The 20,524-nt window shown below is 35.2% G+C and overlaps 1 protein-coding gene across 6 annotated transcripts in view; it reads left to right on the forward strand.

Annotated features, from left to right (window-relative positions):
• tup (LIM1_Isl and LIM2_Isl domain-containing protein tup) overlaps positions 1 to 20,524 on the forward strand; it is a 194,652-nt gene that overhangs the window by 165,553 nt on the left and 8,575 nt on the right. For 4 of the 6 annotated variants that reach the window (XM_090406189.1, XM_090406192.1, XM_090406191.1 and 1 more), the window contains one exon: positions 8,500 to 8,535. The exons of the other annotated variants lie outside the window; for them this stretch is intronic. In XM_090406189.1, the coding sequence (XP_090262315.1) occupies positions 8,500 to 8,535 (36 nt within the window). The remainder of the gene's footprint in view (positions 1 to 8,499; positions 8,536 to 20,524) is intronic. 6 annotated transcript variants of the gene reach the window in all.

The following is a 20,524-nucleotide window of genomic DNA, read 5'->3' on the forward strand; positions in this document are numbered from 1 at the left end:
GACCTTACTGACACACACACACACACACACACACACACACACACACACACACACACAGAAAGTAAACTTAGACTAATCCGGCCATTGCATAGCTCTTCTGAAGGCAGTTTCTACTTTTGGAACAGCAAGGAGGGTGTATTGCAAGCAGTAAACTGTCGAAAACGAGTTACGCTATCCCATAATGGAAGGGTGTGGTACTCGATGAGTTTATTGAATGAACATATTTGACATCTGTCTTTGTCTCGTAGCATCACATCAACTCAAATTTCTTGCTATTTGAGGGTTTTTTACAAGTATTATTACTTTATAGACGGACGTGTGACCCATTCTTTGCTGAAACCTCAGTTATTGCGAAACCTGCCCTTAGTGATGTACATGCACTAATAATAATCTTATTCGGAAAGTCACAAAGATCTTCATACTACATATGCGAAGCGATCTCACTGACAAAAGAATACTGGTGGAGATTAGTGTATAACTTAATAGGCTGAATGCATGCATGTTTTAGGAATTCCTTCTCCTCTCTTTTAAAAAGATACTTGATAGGTGAAAAATAATTCTCGCATGTTTTAAGAATCCTTGTTTCATCACTCCTATTTTTGTGAAAGTAAATGGCATCAATTTCCCAACTTGAAATCTTCAAGTTACGGTGGAGTCTACAAAAAATTTTATTATATATTATTCATATCTGAGAAAATTTTCGGTGAAGAATATTGAATAGGACTATATTCTGTCACATAATGAATACGGTGCTTAAATTTAAATCTGTGTTTAAATTATTTAGTTTTTAATACGAGTTATTAAACTTATTTACTATTTAGTAAATTCTTCTTCTTTTTCTTCCCCACTTAAATGCAAGCTGGAACTAGCCACTCGCTAAAATCTGTTACTGTGCTTGATCGAAGGTCAACAGCAAAGCAATTCGTGGGATATACACCAAATCAAAGGCACCCAGAAATTGCTGGAGCTACAGTAAAAATGTTCTCTCGGAACATATTTCAATTTAGGCGAACATGATGAAATTCTTTAATACAAAAAAACTTCATCTTTTGTACATGTGCTTCAATTTGGTGATGAATGAAGCAAAGAACACTACTCGGGATTAAAGTCACATGATACACAAGAGGAAAGATAGTCTCCAATAACGTTAATGTTCCTTCCTCTTTATGTGTGTAACGCCAGTGGCTAGTAGACAAGTCTTCCAATATCTTGATTAGCTAGTGTGAGAGGAAAAACCAAAAATAAATTTGGTTTCGTATCGATCAGTATATATAGCAAAATTCATTCTGGTGCTCTCAGATGTGAACAGCTATGCTCAAAAATGTTCAAGAAGAATAACTAGCTTTCTTTTTTTCTTTTTTTTTTCCTTAAAGAGATTTTAAGAGATTGACATGCCATTATTCTTTTTCTGTTTATAAAGAATATAGATGCAGTATATTTCTAAATGATAATTAAGTATAAAATGATGCGGACAAATGTCTGCATACAACAGGACCACCTGGGCGAGGATTGGTGTGGAACTTTACCAAAGAAAGGAGTGACCATACGGCATCTAATGATGTCCAATGAACTGATAGATGCCAGTACAATGGGTAGCGACGACACCACGGGAAGGCATGGATTTGAATCTCATGTAGGAAGTAGGGAAAAGTGGTCTAATGCGGTATTGCAGTGTTTTGTTACGTTAGGATGAATTTACTTTGGGCCTAATACGCAATGAAAGATGAGATGGGACTAGATTCAAATTTATTATGAGAGTAGTACGGTGCTCCATATCGGGAAGTGTATTTTTTTTTTAAGATAAACGGTTTATAACAAGAACTTAAGTAACTAACACTTGTTTTCTTCAAATTAGTCATCCAGCTTTCTCGTCTAGAAAAATTTAGCTATGGTGGATTATTTTATTATACTTGAATTCATAAAGCATCGCCTTCAGCCATTCATCTTTGTTTTGATAAGCTTCTTATTAACAGAGCTCGATCAAACAGTGATGTACTTTAGTTGAAACAATTGCCCACAGGCTGATTGAGAAAGATCTTGTTCATCATGAAGTCGTTCTGTTTGGTGATGAACACCGAACATGTGAATGAAATTATCATTGGTGGCGATAGAAAGAGACGTTTTGTTTTCTCTATTTCAATATCATTAAGTGAATGAGGTTTCCCATGTTACATTGAACGGTGAACGTTGCAGGCATTCATGCGATTCTCAGTTTTAGCAGAGCATTAGAAACCAGAGGGATCGTGGATGTAAACATTCACTGCCAGAGAAGTGCAGAAATGTTCACTAAAATAAAGCAAGAAGAAAATTCAAGAATCGAATGTTCAATGCTAAACACGCGCAAGTACCCGCATCCATTCACCCCCGGAAACAAACAGCAACAAAAAACGAAATTGTCATTCAAGTATTTTCTCTTCCATGATGATCTTAGATTTCTACATCTTAGCACCGCTTAGGATGAATTCTGTTTCATTTAGATAATGTAAGCTTCCTCATCGTGATCCTTTTTCAAGAACGACAGTTCTACCTGAAGATTTTCCTTAAGCCTGTAGACCAATCAAAGCTGGTTCAGAATCATCCAACGTATCCTATTTTGTTTCCCAAAATGATGGCTTTGTCATCGCACCGACATCGATACCTCATGACACTGATACGTCTTTAGATATATAAAGATAATGACAACGCGCTGTACTGTATCTAGTAAATGTCCTGTCATCCTACCAGTCTTGCATTCTGCAACGATACCAGCAGAAATGAAATCTTACCATCTTCCGGAAGCAATAGTGAAGAGTATATTTATGTGTGCTACTGCAACGGCATGTGGTGACATTTAGAAACTGGTAGTTTATTCTTCGTCAGACATTCTATAAATAGAACACTGGGTTGAATTGTGATATTAATCGTTAACAGCTTAACTAGCTTTGATAGGTAATTTGAGTGTGTGTGTGTGTTAAAATCAATTGACATGAATATGCCTCACATTCTTATTATCTTAACAAATTAGAAATATACTATATAATTAATAAGTAAATAAAATATATTACATAATTCTTAAAAAAAATTGCATGATTTCTTTTTAAAATCTAGAATATTTTAAAAATACGCTTACACGCCAATTTTCTATTTCTATATAACATATATGATTTCAGTAATGAGAATATTTTTGTGTGATTGGAAGGACAAGCCAAAACTTCCAGGGTAACAAATGGCAATGCCGTAGCCAATGAAGTTTTAACTGAGGCTCGGCAATTGCCGTTACCCAGCCATGCCTAGAGCTTTTTAGCTGAATAACACTCCATCCACACAGATTTTCTTCATTCAGATGACGGGATAAAGAGTCAAGGACTCAGTCCATCGACCAGTTCTATTAAGATTAAGATTTTTGTGTGATACTTAGAATAAATTCAAACGAAGTTCACATGTTAAGTTTTATTGCTGGATGTACCTTATGATAAAATACGAGTATAATTTTTCGCTCAGTAGAATTTACTCGTCATCTATCTATCTAGTCAGAGAAAAAAATCTGTATATTTGAATTCACTATTATGACAGTGGCGTGCACCGCTCAAAGTCACTGTTTGCATTTCATCGTGGAACACTTACTGAAATGCAAATTGAAATTGTTTACGAAAGCTCTCGTAATACTGTTAGTAAAGTATATATTCTTAAAATTTACTCTCCGCCAGACTTCTGATTCTTATTACAGTTAAACGTTTTTTGATTAACGCCTTTCATTCTGAATGCTACCTGATTATGAGATGTTGTCAATATAAGTTTATCATACTACAGAAATAACAGACATACTTCTTTAATCAGAAAAAAAAAAAAAACAGAAACAACAACCGAATGTTCTTCTCGGCGCCAGAACTATTAGGTGGAGATCTTCAACATATCGGAGTTCGTCGATCGACCTTTTCTTTTGCGCGGCGACCTCTCCAGTACGACCGGCCTGGTCTACTGCCGCCGGCAGAGGTTGTTGGTGGCGTTGGTCCGCTCATGAAACTGGCGCCCCGGTGACTTTATTGCGGCCGATTAACAGTCTGGGATGTCTTGTCAACGTTGGGCGAGACGATGGGAGGGCGACCAAGGCATGCAGCTCCGGCACTCAGGATCCGGAAGATATTCTATCACACCTACCGGATGTAAACTGTTGGCTATCTAACCTCCGCCCAACCCTGCTTGTAATACGTTTTAGATATTTAAATTGGCCGTAGTCAGAAGGTGTTAGGTTACACGAGTACCTTTATATTTCGGGGGCAGGAAAAAAAAAATCCCCCGCTCAGAAATTGTTAAACGAGTTCCATCTCTGTGTATGCAATTGGTGGTTGGATCGGTGAATTTGGATTCCAAGAAATTGTAGTTGTTGCCTTCACTATGTTAGGCCTACAGTGGACTAATACTAATACCTAATTATGCCAGGGGAAAAAATTGTTTGGAAAACTATCAGTGTTCATTGCCTAGCTTTACTAACTGATTTATTTTTATATTCCATAGACGGAATCTTAAACAGCAAACAAATGACACTATTTTATTATATACAGAACAGAGATCAATCTACTCACGTTAATTTCACTGCATTTTCATCTGTTTGATGCTAAGATAACCAAGTTTAACTAAAGATAGGAGAGGTAGGTAGGTAAGAATTATTTAAGGCCTATGGTCGTCCGCGCGGTTAGCCAAGTGGCTATGCGCTTCGCAACCCTATGCCTGGGAAAAGAGTGTCGTGGGTTCGATTCTCGTCGCCCACGTGAGGAGCTTAAGGATCTTTCTTAGACATAGCCAAGTTAGCCGGTCTTGGGCGTGGACTGCAAGGTTTTTCTTCTTGCAAGCAGGCAAACCGGCCCTGTGAACACACGCATCGTCAGACATAGGACCACGGAGGCATAGGGCTAGCCACCTTATCCTCGGGACGGGTACGCCTTAGAAGGGCTAAAGATAGCTTCGTAATAGCCCACTAGTCTTAATACGTGAAGAGAAGAAGAAGGCCAATAGTTCTATCCATGTTTCACACGTAGGTTTTTTTAACCAAAGGCCATTGCCGAAATTAACTGAGCTATAGAAGCTCTGCTGGTATGTTAGATGAAATTATTAGCATCGTCTGAAAATGGTGACGTAATACAAGGCAAATCGTATCATCATCATTAACAGCTTTTTTCACTCCACAGTGGACGAATGCCTCTCCATGCTTCTTCCATTTTGGCCAGCCTTGTGCATCTCTCCACCATCAAGCCCATAACATCTTATTATCTCATCATCCCATCTTACCGTTGGGCTATCTGGTATCCGATACCAGTTCTTGGTGTCCATCTGTTGTTAGACATTCTCATAACATGTCTTGCCTGGCGCCATTTTTGCCTTTTATTACTAAGGCAATGTCCATTACGTTTGTTTGCTTCCTTATCCAAGTATTTGACTACCATAGGTCATTGTTGGGAGTACACACACTGGTTGCAGATCTTTCTTTTTAGCCAGTTTGGTAAATTGCTTGTAAATATATCTCTATAATGGTTAAAAACTTTCTAACTGAAATTTCGTTATCAAGTCAATTGTTGTTTGTAATGATTTGAATTTGTGTGAATTCACTATTTCAATCTGTCTTTGAATTATTTCAATTTGTTTTGGTTCTGAAGTATTTCCACTATACATTATTTTTGAATTGTGATAAAAAAATCCTTATAAACTCGTTTATAAGGATTTTTTTTTAAGTAATTTTTTAAGAAATCAGTCGGCCTTGGTGCGTTGATCAGATCTCAACATAAGAAACTTTCCAAACTAGAATTCGATTGATATTTCGCAATCGGTGTACTTTTATTAAGAAAAACCTGCTCTACCATGCAGCTCAATGATCAGAAGACTGGCTATAAATGCAGTTTTAGGATAGAGTGAGAAGGAAGAAAAACAAAAAAGGATATCGGAGTTATCACTTGAAGTTTGTAACGAAAGAGAAAAATCATCAGTTGATGTAATTGCATTAAATAATTTAAAACTAGTAAATTTATTTATTAGTTTTCTTTCTTTTTTTTTATCTCCATAACAAATCCGAAATTTGTGCACTAACTAAAACACAAACTTAATATCTGTTTTTCATTTGAATTCGTGAAATATTTGAATGCGTACATTTTCACGCACTTAGACATTCCTATAAAATCCGTTTTTGGTCTATACGAGGATGAAAAGAAATCTAAAATTGAAACAAGACTTTCACTAATATCGCTAAGTAACAAACATAAATGGATACACATCCATACGCTTTTATTCGAGTGTTTGCATATCATCAATACAGTGAAACAAAACTATAATATCCTAATAGATCGTGTTTTCAATTATGCATAGCTTAAGAATTCTGTTGATTATTAAGGTTATCATTATCATTCAGTATATGACTTATGAAAGTTAAGGCTAATATATATCAACATAAATGTCCCAGAATGCATCTGAAATATGCTAGTTAGTTATGAATGGTATCATTTCTGCTATGTGTTGCGTTTTTCCTTTTTTTTTCTCACATATTTCTTTAACTAAAGTTAAAATTGGAGTGTCTATTGTATTGTTCAAGTCTTTTTCTCATCCTAGTTTTTATAATGATTGTTATGGTTTATATAATAAACATCATTACTATGTATGGGGCTAGGAAAAGAGTGCGAAAAAATGTGCATAAGATGGCCACAGACAGAGCGTGAGAGGGGGGAACGTCTGTGAATGCTTCCTGGCAACAAGATGCAGAATTGTTACATAAACATGACTTCACCCATCGACATGAACGCTGGGCTGAGTTTACCGTGGTGAAGTGGCAGTAAGAGGATTAAGGAGTTATTTCAATCACCAGTGCCTTGGGCTATAGGATTATCTCTTGAATATGTTTCGTTTTGACTCACGTCACGAGGGCCTACAGCAACAAGAACGCCATGCAGGCGTGCGCCATCAGCAGACGGGAGGAAGGCAAGACGATCGGTTTTATGGTTACAGCGCGCGGAGAGTGACGTCGAAAAGAAATTGCACACTGAGACCCGCAGACACACAGAGAGGGAGACAGTGTTGTGTCCATTTGAATGAGAGTCATAAGAATTAAACCTAGGCAGAGGTCATGTGATCATTGCTTGGTTAAGTAATGTTGTATCTCATCACGCCGTTTGCTCGAAGTGTTTACACAAAATTGCACATCTAGTTTTCCAAGGGGGGTTTGTTGACATTGCTTCGTCACCTCATAAAAACGCACCCTGAACGCTCGAGGTATCAACAAAAGCGATCACACGCACACACTTCTGTCTGCTCGTTTTATTTTTATTTTCCCCCCCTTCCCTCGATGAGTCTTGTGTGACTGCGCACGCGCGCACACACACACACACACACACACACACACACACACACACACACACACACACGCCTTTACAGCTTCGAATTATTTCATCACAGTTACTTGCTATCCATCTTACTGTACAATGTAACGATGTGGATTTTTATGAAGTTTGACTTCCACTTCATGTAGTCTCTGTAGCATCTTAGAAGAAAATTTCATCGAGGATATGTCTTTCGTCAAAGTCGAGTGTTCTAAAAATAATCTTGTTTAATTGAAACTTAACGATGCAGATGATTTAAGAACTTGAAGTGTGTGTGTGTGTGTGTGTGTGTGTGTGTGTGTGTGCGCGCGCGCGTGTGCGTGCAGTTGATAGTCCCTTAATCTGGAACACATCTTGGAAATTTATTATGTGGAGTTTTATGGTATACAATGGATGAGTTATACCTATCTTCATCATGTATTTTCATTGACAATTGCATAAACCATCTGGATCTACTTGTAACATGTTTTATATTATTTTACTAGCAGAATGGACAAAGACATACTTGGGAATTTTATTTAAATCTACATGATCAAAGGAATCGATACCATCTTCATTCTATTGAATTTAATTAAGCAATAATTGGTATTCTTTATTATTTCTTCGTCATATCATGAAAAACCTTAACCGTCTTCTAAGTGCTCTTTTTTTTTTTAGCCAATAAAAGTCTAACGATGATTAAAATACCCAAGTGGCTTTATGTCTACTTCTGTATAACATTGTACAGTTATTGGAGATAATATCTAAGCAAATCCGTGTTAACCAAGAATTAATCGAAAAATAAGAATGAAAATTATTGGTTGTAGATATAATTTATGTTCCAAGCTCCTAATTTCACCGAGCTCAGTTACTCATGATGAAATATTTTATGTTAATTTTCCCTGTTCTTTCAGTGCCTTTTTATTGTAGTTATAATGTCCTGACAATACCTTTCTATAAGCATCAAAATGTCATTTAACATTAGTGATAAAGGTCAAAGCTGCTTTCTTACAATACTAATGACGATGACATCTTATTTTTCGATCAATTCTGTAATACCTGATAAGAATATAAATTAGTATCGGACGTTGTTGATCCCTTTAGTGATTTTTTTATAATTTAGTTTAATTAGATCAAAATTGTCCACCAGATGACACTGATTTTTTGGTTACATTTATTCCAGCTGAAATTTATTGTCAGTGACGTCGTGACCTCCCAAGTAAGTGAGATTGTAAAACTAGCTAAACTACTAACAAACTAAAACAAAATAACCCTAACCTCACTTGTTCTACTCCCTCCAAAAAAACTGGGTTAATTTATTTTTTGTAAATTGAAATACACAAACTGTTTGCCTGAATATCTTAAATAATTATATGTTCTTTTGATTTATTTAAATTTTAATTTGTATTCGTGCAATTCTCAATGTGATGAGTATAATCTTCCAAAAGATATGCATTGTTGACAAAATTGTCATGTTGACGTACAGACACGTGCATCACATTTTTAGGTAATTGATGAATGTGTTATTTTTGGCAGCATGCCAACTACAAAAAATAAAGGCCGTTTGTTGGATTACAAGAGTTGTGCATTGTCATTTTGTATTATATTATTCGAAGTAAAAATTAAACCTAGAAGAATACAGAAACATGAAAAAAAAATAATAAACTAAAGAGAGAGAAAAACGGAAGTTCTGTACTTTGAAAGCGAAGTTCCTTCAGATATTATTCTTGCACACATTTCTCTTTCTTTGTGTGGGTATGTGTTGGCTGAGAGGGTTTTTTTTTAAATTAATTTTTATATTTGTTTTGCATTTTCATTTTTTTTTTTTTTCACATGGTCTGGAAACACTGCTATAGGACAGTGTTTCTCAAACTTCAGATATCCGCGTACCCCTCTTAAATTTTCATTATTACCAAGTACCCCCAATAAATTAATTTAAAAATAAATGCATTAATTGGTTAAAAATAAATAAATTAATTAAAAATTAAAATTAATAAATAAATTAAAATTAAATATCTATTTTATTTGAATTGATATGTTCATGTAAACAAAAAATATGATTTATTTTTAAATTTTGGTTCTCTAGAGATGTCAGACGACACACTCATCAGTTTCATTTGATCCAGATGCAATATCAACGCTTTCTTGTTGCTTACAGCTACTTGTATTTGCTATATTGCTCTCTTTTGAGGGTTTTATAAATCCAATCTTTAACCAATGATCCATACGTAAGAATTTGAAAGCTAAAAAAAATACTGTACTTACTCGAATATAACTCTAACTTTTTTTCCCAAAATTAAAGCTAAAAAATCGTGTTGCGAGATAAGTGCGGGAATTTTCGGAAACTAATGTTTTCAGAAAAAACTGAAAACATTTTCATTCTCCTACTCGCATCTTCTTTCCCATTATTTCAAGCAAAAATTACCAGTAATTTACAAGACTTGAGATACGTAGAGCAGCGAAGAACTGCATATGATTGGTGAGATATTAAGAAAAGATCGCGCGAACCAAAGACAAATTAGCATTTCAACAGTTTTGCTTGTTATGGTTTCAACATTTCAACAGTTATGGTTTTGCTTGGTCTATACAACAGTTTCTGTTGGAGAGGGGAAGTGATTCATTAGTCAATGCCATTTTATTCCGGTTGTCTCTAATTGTACTATTTGTTAAAAAGTATAATGACTCCTTTAATTATGCATAGCCAAAAATTGCCATGTACCCCCTAACGACCTTTCGCGTACTCACACTTACGGGGGTACGCGTACCACACTTTGAGAAACACTGCTATAGGAGACCAAATATGGAACTATTTTTGTTAAGCTACTTCAGCCTTCAATAAGTGGGGGCGGTGGTTTCCCACCATCCGATGAAATCATCTATTACAAAAAGACACTCACGAACAACCATACTCACAGTATGGAACTTACAGCCTGTTGTTTGGAGAGCGGATAGGCTAGCTAACCACTTGACCAACCAGACCGACAAATGGATATAATAAAGGATGATGAAGGTGTATAAATATCATGTCTCAGATCCTAAAATTATTTTCCACAAATCTTGAAAGATAAGTGACTAACAGAATAATACTTGATACTGTTTCGATTAGAAGTTGGGCAATAGTAGATCACATGTAGTGCCCAAGAAAATACAAAATCTCCGAAAAGTAGTTTAGGTACTACATACATGAATGTTAACTTTTGAGCGCCTCCAAATGAACTGAGATTTGAAGCCTGGTATTAAATTTAAAAAAAAAAAATCAACAAGATGCTGTACAGAAAACAGCTGCAACAGAACGTGACGTTTGGGCACTGTACCAAATACAACACGGAAAGTGAGACCGCATAGCTAGTCATATACCCTCAAAATACGTAACAAGCAATCTTAGCTGACTAATCAGCCAATCTAAAGAACTCCTGGGCCTTTAGACCCATCATTAAGATTAACATACCGATAACCATCTTTCAGATGCTACAGTGTTATTCTAAATTTTACTCTACTAGCACACGGAATATGCTTAAGTAACCTACCGTATAGTAACCACAATTTTACATTTCTACCGAGCAAGCTATCCTCTCCTTAGACTTAACTTCGGATTTGATGCATAACTTTAATGCCATCAACAATATAATAAATTTATAAATATGCAAAACTTCTGCGGTCTATTATGAAAGGTTGAACACAATTAATCTACTGTAATTTATCAAAATCATTGGATCGCTTTTTAAAAATTTGCGCTTTCTCTTGGGACACAGTGAATTAATCCAGCATCTCTTACTCCTGTTAGAGCTACAAAATGGAAAAGCTGAGGTAGTAGTTATTAAAAGGAAAAGCGATTATTCCTTTCTAGTCCTTCAGTAATCATCCACAGATCAACAGGATTGGTCAGTCAGTCCGATAATAATATTGTAGTCCTCAACAATACATAAATCAACTTCATTGTTGTTCTCGTTTATGAAATGAACAGGCTATATACAAACAATTACCCATACCATCCGTGTACACGTGCAGATGTTTTTCTGATTGTTAATTTCATGAGTGCTGGTGTACAGCGTAGAAAGCTTCTGCTCTGTGTGAGCTTGATATAATGATGGAAGGAGTTTCTTTTATATTTTTTTAAGATAAACAAGAAGAACTTAAGTAACTAGAGATATCTAATCCTGTTTTCACTTGTTTTCTTCAAATCAGTCATTCAGCTTTCTCGTCTAGAGAAATTGTGATCATCTTTACATTCTCTCTCTCTCTCTCTCGTATTTCATCCACTATTCCTACTATCCATCCACACACAGCATATGCACCAGAATTACGAATGCTTAAGATTTCTAAATGTTATATTTCGTATTAAGAAAAAACATTTCAGTGAATGAATCACTTTCTTGAAATTTGGCAATAATCCAATCTCTCTCTCTCTCAAATTCACTGCTCGTTTCACCACACGGAAAACGAATGAAGAAAGGCGTAAGGGAGCGATGACCGTGATTTCCCTAGTTCGGGATCGTTGCCCTGTCTTGACTTTACTAACCAGATAAACCCAACAATTGATTTCTGCTAGAAATGTTTGCTATCGATTGGATACTTCTATACAATTACCAGTCACTGTATAAATTACACGAATAAATCTTCATTTGTTTTCTTTTTTAAAAGAAGAAAATAATAATTATATTATATATGACACCGTATGGCACAGGAGGACTGCGAGGCTTAAAAATCCTTTGATAACAAAGAAAAACATACATTTGATTTATTTATTTTTCATATTATTAAAGGAATTAAGAATTATTATTCTGGTTCATTTTAAGATGATTTGTAGAAACGTTTTTACCAGTCTTAAATGGTCTTCGTGTGTCCTTATTCATATAAGAAAACAGCTGACTAGACAAATTTTGATGAAATTTGGTATACGTAACTTGGTTTAGTTTATTTAATGATTTTAATTTTATTTTTAATGGGACGCCGGTTACGATGACTCGCATAGTGAAATTTAGTATATGGGATTTAAAAAAAAAAAAAAAAAAAAAAAAAAAAAAAAAAAAAAAAAACAGAGAGAGAGAGAGACGCTTGCGAATTTATTGTTTGAAGAATTTTCACATTTAGTTCATTCCGGACATTATTTCATTTTCATTTACATCTCTAGCAGTTCTGAATTACCTGGCGTAATCATGACTAAAATCAATAATCCCATGCTGTAATTTAATTTGGGAAATTTTGCGCTAATAAAATCGCAACTAATCAGAAGAGGTGGAATTATAGTTTACGTCCTACCTTTTCTCTGTTCAGTGAAACAAATAATATCAGAGGAAATTGAAGTTTAACTCACCGTATCTGCTGCAGATTTAAAACGATTCTGACAACATGATTTACCGAATCTGCTTAATATTCCTATAAAGCTTGGCCAATTCGACTGAAAACGGATTCGGAGAATAATAATATTGTGTGGAAGCGGTTTGGTTGCAAAACATTATTGGAACTCATCACAATTTCGCCATAATTCACTATTCTAAGCAAAAGTATTTTCAGTATTAATTTTTGAAATTGGTCCCTAAAATCACGCAATTAGTCATGTTCCCTTATATATCATAAAATATCCTCATAAATCACATAAATCTTAAGCTGCATAAATAAGTCAAACCTTTAGCTTTTTCTAATGTTCTTGTTTTTATATATAAATCACTGCAGTGTGTATTTTTGTCTAATTTGCTGCAAATGCTTTCCAACAATCGCTGCACACTTCTGCTAGTCTTCGGTTCCAAGCAAAACCTAACGTGTGTAGAAAGAGCTAAAGCATCGGGCTCCAGTGGGATTTTTCCCCCTCTAATCCTATGAGAGATAACGGAGTGTTTGGAAGAAATCATACAAAAACAGATTATTTTATTGAAAGAGTAAACAAATATACCTTGGGAAGTGAAAGAAATGGCGAGATTCAACATACCATGTTTGGGATAAATTAAGTCAAGTCCTAGGGGTGGAGAACTGGCGTTAGTTCCCGGTCGTTTGTTCGCTTAGTTAACGCCCAATATTTCTTGGCAGCTTGCCGATCAGTTCTCTAATATAACCCCCCCCCCCTTCTGCTACTTATCAAAGATATTTCTTGTTTATTTTAATGGATCGATAAGATAAAGTAATGTTTATTGTATTCTGTAGTCCATAAGATGGAAATCTGAGATTTTCCCGTGTACGATGTTTAGGAAAGGAAATTGAAAGAAAATTATTTGAAGTGATCGCTCTCGTCATATTTAGTTGCTGTAACATACTCCAGGTTACAGTATCTCCAACAGCCGCTGCTGAGCACAAAACACGTGTCAGCAAATCACTGTTGTCTTACAATCAAAATTTCCAATCGCGAATAGTTTCAAAAATTAAATGAGAATTAGTGATAATCGCTAATTAATATTTTATATTCACTTTTAGCTTTAATTTTAATGATATTGCCCATTTAAGCCACAAGAGAAATTTCTACGTTCAAGAAACTTTACTATGTAGATGCTGAATTTAACTGATAATGCAATATTGTCCTTATAGTCCTTATAAGGACTAACTTAAAGGGATGAAGCAAAAATGCTTTTCATCTTCCCCGTTATCTGTAGAGGACAGTGTAGGATTAGGTGTTATTGAGCTATTAAAGCTCTGGTCATGACAAGAGGGTAACAGCAATAGCCGAGCCTCAGTTAGAACTTCATTGGCTGCAGCATTGCCATCCATTACCCTCCAAGGGTATTAATTCTTTTTCATGATCTGCAATATTGTGAGAGGTAGTAGGGAGATTAGTACACATTAGATTTTAATAACTGCATGGCGTATCAGTACTTTTTAGGTAACTTCCAACTATATTAGTAGAAAGATTAAACGAAAAAAGGAGGAAAAATGTGTTCTGTACTGAAGTGTGAATAGGTGAAGATGGTTGCTGAAAATGTCTAACAAGAAGAGGAGATTGGAGAATTACTGATGTCATTATTGATGGATAGTGGTTGATGTAGTGACTGTATAAAATTATAGCACGCAGAAAAGAGACCCTATCAAATCATCCTATTCGTTTTTTTTTTTAATTTTTTATTTTATATATATATATATATATATATAAAATCAAAATTTTTTAGCTAAGACAGCACTTAGGAGCTGTACATCTGTATATGAGACAAGTATTCTAGGGTCAAGCAGTTTCCAATTTCTATCTTTTAACTGATGAATGATTGGATGGCTATGTGTGTGATATTTTTATGCCAATAAAGTTATCTTATCTGGGATTACGGTTGTATCAACTATGAGTATGAGGGCAGTGTATTATGTCTGTTAATTGCATGTGTTCTGGACTGTTTATTTGCCTATTTTTTTGACAGAAAAAAATCCTGCCACATCCATATAAAATTGGTTAACTCGTCTTCAGTTAAGTCCTTAAAAATGCCAAAGAAAGAGTACGGATTCTAATAGAAGCCTTCTGGAGATTACCGTATAAAGTTGTGCAGGTAGATATTCTACCAACTGTATTTTGCAAGATCTATGGAATAAGAAAGCAGATGCGATGGTGCACAGTAATATCAACAATAATATCAACACAGTAATATCGTTGGTATTATATATAGAAGGGAGAGTAGGCAAAGAATTGAGCTTTGCAGTACCCAACATTAGTTCTGAAGTCAGAGATAAGGTTCATATTCGCACGATGCGCGAATAAAAGAGGTAGAATCTTACCGAAGACAGAATCACAAGTCCATCTTCCACCCATCAGGTTGAGACTTCAGACATAATTTTTCAATTTTTTTTTTCCCTTTTTGTAAGTCTTGTTTGTTAAGAAGCGTGCATAAAGACAAGATCATTGTGCGTCAGTGGAGAGCTGGAAAGATTTGGGATGGGTGATGCAGAAGTTGAACTGAGTGATTTTTTTCGTTGTATTTAGTAGCTCTAGCAGAAGAAGACTAAAAGTGTTTTAATATGATGTTTTTAATATGATGGACATTTTCTGCTTTTCTAGACCTTTCGAATCACTTCTCGCTGTGATGATGATTTGTTATGCTGAAGCCTCGCAACAGTGATCTTTAGTCCAAACAGATAATGAAGCTAAATAGTTTAGTAAATGTCTAATATATTCTCAATGCCTACCTCGATAACCTTGAACGCCTTCCTTAGAGAATCAAGACTTAGAAGATAAATAATTAAAACGGAATTCGGCGCTGCGATCAGTGCAATTAACGAAATGAGAAATATCGACGAAATGAAGAACAAACATAAATCATATTTATCCCAGAAGAAGGGAAGGTGAAATAGTGCTATATTTCTTCTTGAAAGAAGGACAACCCAATGAAAAGATGTGGTCAGAATTGTGACTGAAGGTCACCATCTCCAGCATATTTAGGAGTACTGTTACGCAAGGGGAAAAATGCGTTGGAAAAATTGATCCGATATGCATAAATTCTTAAAAAAGAAACGGGTATCTCAGTGGTCTTTATTGCTTGCATCCAAAGATTGTCACAGTATTCTTGTGATGTATATAAATGTAAATAATCTGGGGAGGGTGACGAAACTGACGTCACAATCCTATTATCATTGCATTGCGATGCGGTTATTGGTCACACAGGTCTCCATGACTCAAATATATCCGATATTTTTTTGTCCGTGATGAAACACTTGGGCGAAGCATAAAGAGGAGAGAAGGAATACAAGACAATAATCTTAAGAATTTTCAAGTATTAAGGATTATCAGTCTCTGTTGCTGTGGTAATAATAACGCTATTCTGTAACATAACATTTATTGTTCCGATGGAAGTGAATTTGACTGACAAGACATTACCGAAATTGAACAAGAGTTGTTATCACTGACTTGTTCATTTAAATGTTTGTCATAATGACGTATTTGACACATTGAGATTAGTTCTGGTCTTCTTAAGCCAAATATGCATTTTTATTTACGTATAAACAACTGGAATTCACTTCACGCTTCATGACAAAGATGTGGATACATTTTTTGTTTTGTTTTTCGCACTCTAAGATAGATTTCAAGGGACTAAAATATCCCTGACCGCATTTCTAGTTGGCTATCGCATCACCGATGGTTGTTGGCAGGGGAGGATTTTCTTTTGTGCCAAAAGGAGAGGAAAAGAAGAGGGTGGTAGAGGATATTCAGCGACCATTGATTTGTGGATGACAGAAAGCAGACCTGACGGGCAGTATCCTTCCATGTACTCCGCTTCCATTTTGTCGGCAGTCAGCTTATTGTCTCTTCCCACGCCTTGTCAGCCACTGGGTAACGAAGTCCAGACACCAGCAGCCAATGCACCTCTTTTAGTGCGTTACTGCGGAGAGCTTTAAACTAGTAGGGAGAGAATGCGAGAAAAAATGACGTATGAAAAGGGGAAATATGTTAAATGAACAAAAAAGACTGAGAAAGTATAAATTATGTTACCTTGTGCATTTGGGATAACGTCAAGCATCCCGTAACAGGTTATAATATCCACTCCCTTTTATTCCCACAAATACATGTAGAAATCAGCTGTTCACCAATTTTGAATCAGGAAAGGCATCAAAGATCATATACAGACAAGGTGAGTTTTTTTTTTTTTTTTTTTTTTTTTAACAGTCTTTTGACTTTAGATACGCATATTTAGCTTCCCTTAGTGTAAATATATTTAGAATGTTATCAAAGAATTAATTGATAATTAGAAGGAAGTTTTGTGCTTGTAGTTAATAAAAACGAATGGTTGTTACATGTGGAGTTTAATCTGGATAAAAAAGAAAACAGATTCCCACGATGCAGTGTGACATCTAGCGACATGCAATGTTAATATCAGTAATCTTAAGTTAAGGTTAGCATATTGGGATAGTGCTCAGTTCTTCAAAAGCGATCGGAATGGTTTTTTGCCTGATAAGAAAAAAAAAAAAAAGCTGGAATAGCTGTGTTCATCTTCCCACTTTTTTGGCAGGGATATATTGTTGTTCTCCCAAAACAGGAAAAGCAAGCCGAACAATTAACAGCAATACATCAATGTATTCGCATCATAGTTGTTGGAGACAAATAAACCAACCCAACCCAGCCTGCTAACGAGCAGGCTGGGTTGGGTTGGTTTTCTAGCATAAAGGATACGCGTTCTTCCCATCCATAGTTTCTTTCCTTGACATTATTAGTTACTATTTTTTTTTCGGGCTATATTTTGTAGCTTGATAAATATAGTAATAATTTGGGTCTTGTTATTAGTAAGGGCTAGCTTTTCATCGTGGTTTGATCGATATGAACCGTTACGACAGTGATTCAGATAAGGACAGGAGGTTTTTTTTTTTTTTTTTTTAATTTACTGTTCGCTATCTTTTGTTCTCCTGCAGAGGTCGTAGGGTTTTCCAGTGGGAAATTCCCGTTGTTTAATCACAAAGAGGTGATGTTCTATGCGCATAGTTTGATCTGGCTTTACGCCAAAACTTAACAACCCCCCCCCTTTCCTGGCGCTTGAAATGATTATGTTGTGTATCAGTTAAGTACTGACGAATGTGGAACCTTGAATTCTTAAAAATGATACTTATTTTGACATTAAAATTAAAGAAATTAATTTCAAATCCCTGTAAATTTATGTTAGGAGAACCTGTCATCCAAAGACGCATTGAGATGACCATGATGGAACTGTTTTAGAATTTTGAACATCGGCACATTCTTAGAGATATTCGAAACATCTCCATGAAAATAATGAACGATATAATTCAGAGGTCTTCAAAAGTGAACAAATATAAAAGTACACAGAAAACAGTAATGTGCAATATCGTGATGGTTGGGTTAACGAGTCTCCAAAGTTTCAAACACTTTGGTTATCCGGTTGACTATCTTATGTTATTATTGTTGTTACAATAATAACATAACAGAGTTTGTTATTATTGTAACATAAACTCTTGAAACCTTTCAAAGTTAATGGCTGACTCCCCCCCCCCACACACACACCCAATTTTAATATATATTCTAATTTCTAATTGCCAAAATTGTGGAAACGATTTTGGCAATTAGAAAGTAGAATATATATTAAAAATGGAAAAAAAAAAAGAGAGTCGTAATGTTCGCTGGCTTTTATGAGCTGCATCTTTATCATGAAACTAAAGTTGTGCAACTTCCTATGGACAAAGGACTCCCAACAGGAATTATTTCTAATGTTTCAGAGTTCGAACACGATGGCCAACTCGAATTAATTTCTCTAAAGCGACCATTCACATTATTCTCTTCTCTTTGTAGTAATGTTTGGACTAGGATTGGGTCACAGTGCCAAAAACTCGATGTAATTATGATAACGGTTGTGTGCGGCTGGTTCCCTCCCATTAATTTAACTCGCATTCGCATAGTTCGAGGAACCTGACGATAACAATCTGGATCTCCATAGGAATATCTTTAGGTTAATTTTTTCAGGTTAATCAAGAAAGGTGCAATTTCGCTCTTGTTATGTTTCTTAATTGCAATATGTACCGAAAATAAAATACAATTTTTTTTTTAAAATTCTTTATTCTGATTTCCATAGCGGGATTTCCCCAAGTATGTTCTTCATAATTGGGGAAACGGAAACACTTAAGTGGTTTTTTTTTTTCAAGTCGTTTAGTTGCCAAGTAAAATTCTTATCCCCCAAAGCCTTCAGATTCACAAGCGGAAATTCCATGGTCTTTTAGAGTGGGATAGAAATACTGTATAGGAATTTTCGAGTAAAAAATATGTTCCAAAAAAAAAAAAGAGAGTCGTTTCTTACAATAATGTTTATTTGATGGTATACAAGAGAAAATTTGTTAATATGCTGTCATACGTTTAGACAAAACAGTAATAACAGTTGCTTTCATTATTGTCAAATATCTAAAAATGCAAAACTATTTGAGTTTCCTTTGGGAAAAATAAAACTATCATTGGAAACAAAATTCGACCTGTTTGGTATTTTTAGAAAGGTTAGTCTAAATAATATCTCTAGAAACCACACACATCAAAAGATTTCTCAAATTTATGGCCCAAAAAAAAAAAAAAAAAAAAGTAATGGGTCCTGTGAAAGTTTTTTTTTTTTCTCCTTGAAGATAATTTCGCAGTAATATTTTGTCCTCTTTCATCTTAATGTTGTGTCTTCCAGTCGTATCTAGCCCAGAATTACTAATGCTTGGTTCAGTGTTGTGTAACGATGCAGGGAAATATAAAGACAAAAGAAAATTTATGGCTTTTGACAGAATGCCATTTTTTTTGTCTTTGCAATGTATCATACGTAACAAAACTCGGAGGTATCAAATTGTACGTTATGTAGGCATTTCCAATGTCAGTTTTTGTAACCATGATGGTCGCTATAATACTCCGAAATTTATTAGTTTATAGGGCGTTATGCGGTACAGCCGAAATGGATATAGATATGTTGACTTAAAAACTGACACTGTCTAAATTTTATGGATTTGCTATTTTAAGTAGAATTTCGTTCGAGGCTGTTTCATATTGGGGGCTCAATATATATATATATATATATAGGAATACTATCAAAGTTGTAAGAAATGTTAGGGACAGTTTGATGCTGTGGGAGCAAACACCCATTTTATCATAACCTAAAAAAAATCTTTCGAGACACTCCAACTCAAGAAAAAAAAAAAAAATGAAACTCATTTAACACAACAGTAAAACGAGGCGCTAAAGGCAGTAATACATTTTTGGTGCCCACTTCCATGTTCAGAAGCGAAGTCAGTGCGTGCCATTAACTGCATGTTGCTCTGTCACGCAACATTATAGCTATGGATATGTTTGTGATCACAAAGCTTTTATGTCGTATTAGTAAATAAGGCCCAGTACTTCAACGAACTTATGTACCTTGTGCAGTCATGCACACGTATTTGTATTGTTAGAAAGCATATAGGAGAAAGGCAACCGTACTCAATATTTCTTCCTTCCCCCTCCCCCTATCAATATAAAACCAAAAATGGCATTATAGTTCAACTGATTTCTGTTTGGTGGCGCAACAGTTGTAAAACTAAGTTATAAACCAGAATAAATATTGTGTTTTTGTTGTTATTTGTGTTAGAAAACATTATTTTGAGTGTGTTAACCTGTAATACTTATGGCATAACACGGAAATAAATTGAAGAAACGTCGCTAATACGTAATTACTGAGTAGAATTGTGACAAGTGTTCTTTTGTTAAAAGTTCCTAGTATAACACATGCTCGTAGCTGAATTGAGGACTTGGGGTTATAACCTCTACATAAGCACAATTAAGATGCAACTTTTTTTTTTCTTCTTTC

Source organism: Typopeltis vanoorti, chromosome 16 (genome assembly GCF_054136105.1).
Source record: "Typopeltis vanoorti isolate ZY-2024b chromosome 16, IOZ_Tvanoo_1.0, whole genome shotgun sequence".
Lineage (NCBI taxonomy): Eukaryota > Metazoa > Arthropoda > Arachnida > Uropygi > Thelyphonidae > Typopeltis > Typopeltis vanoorti.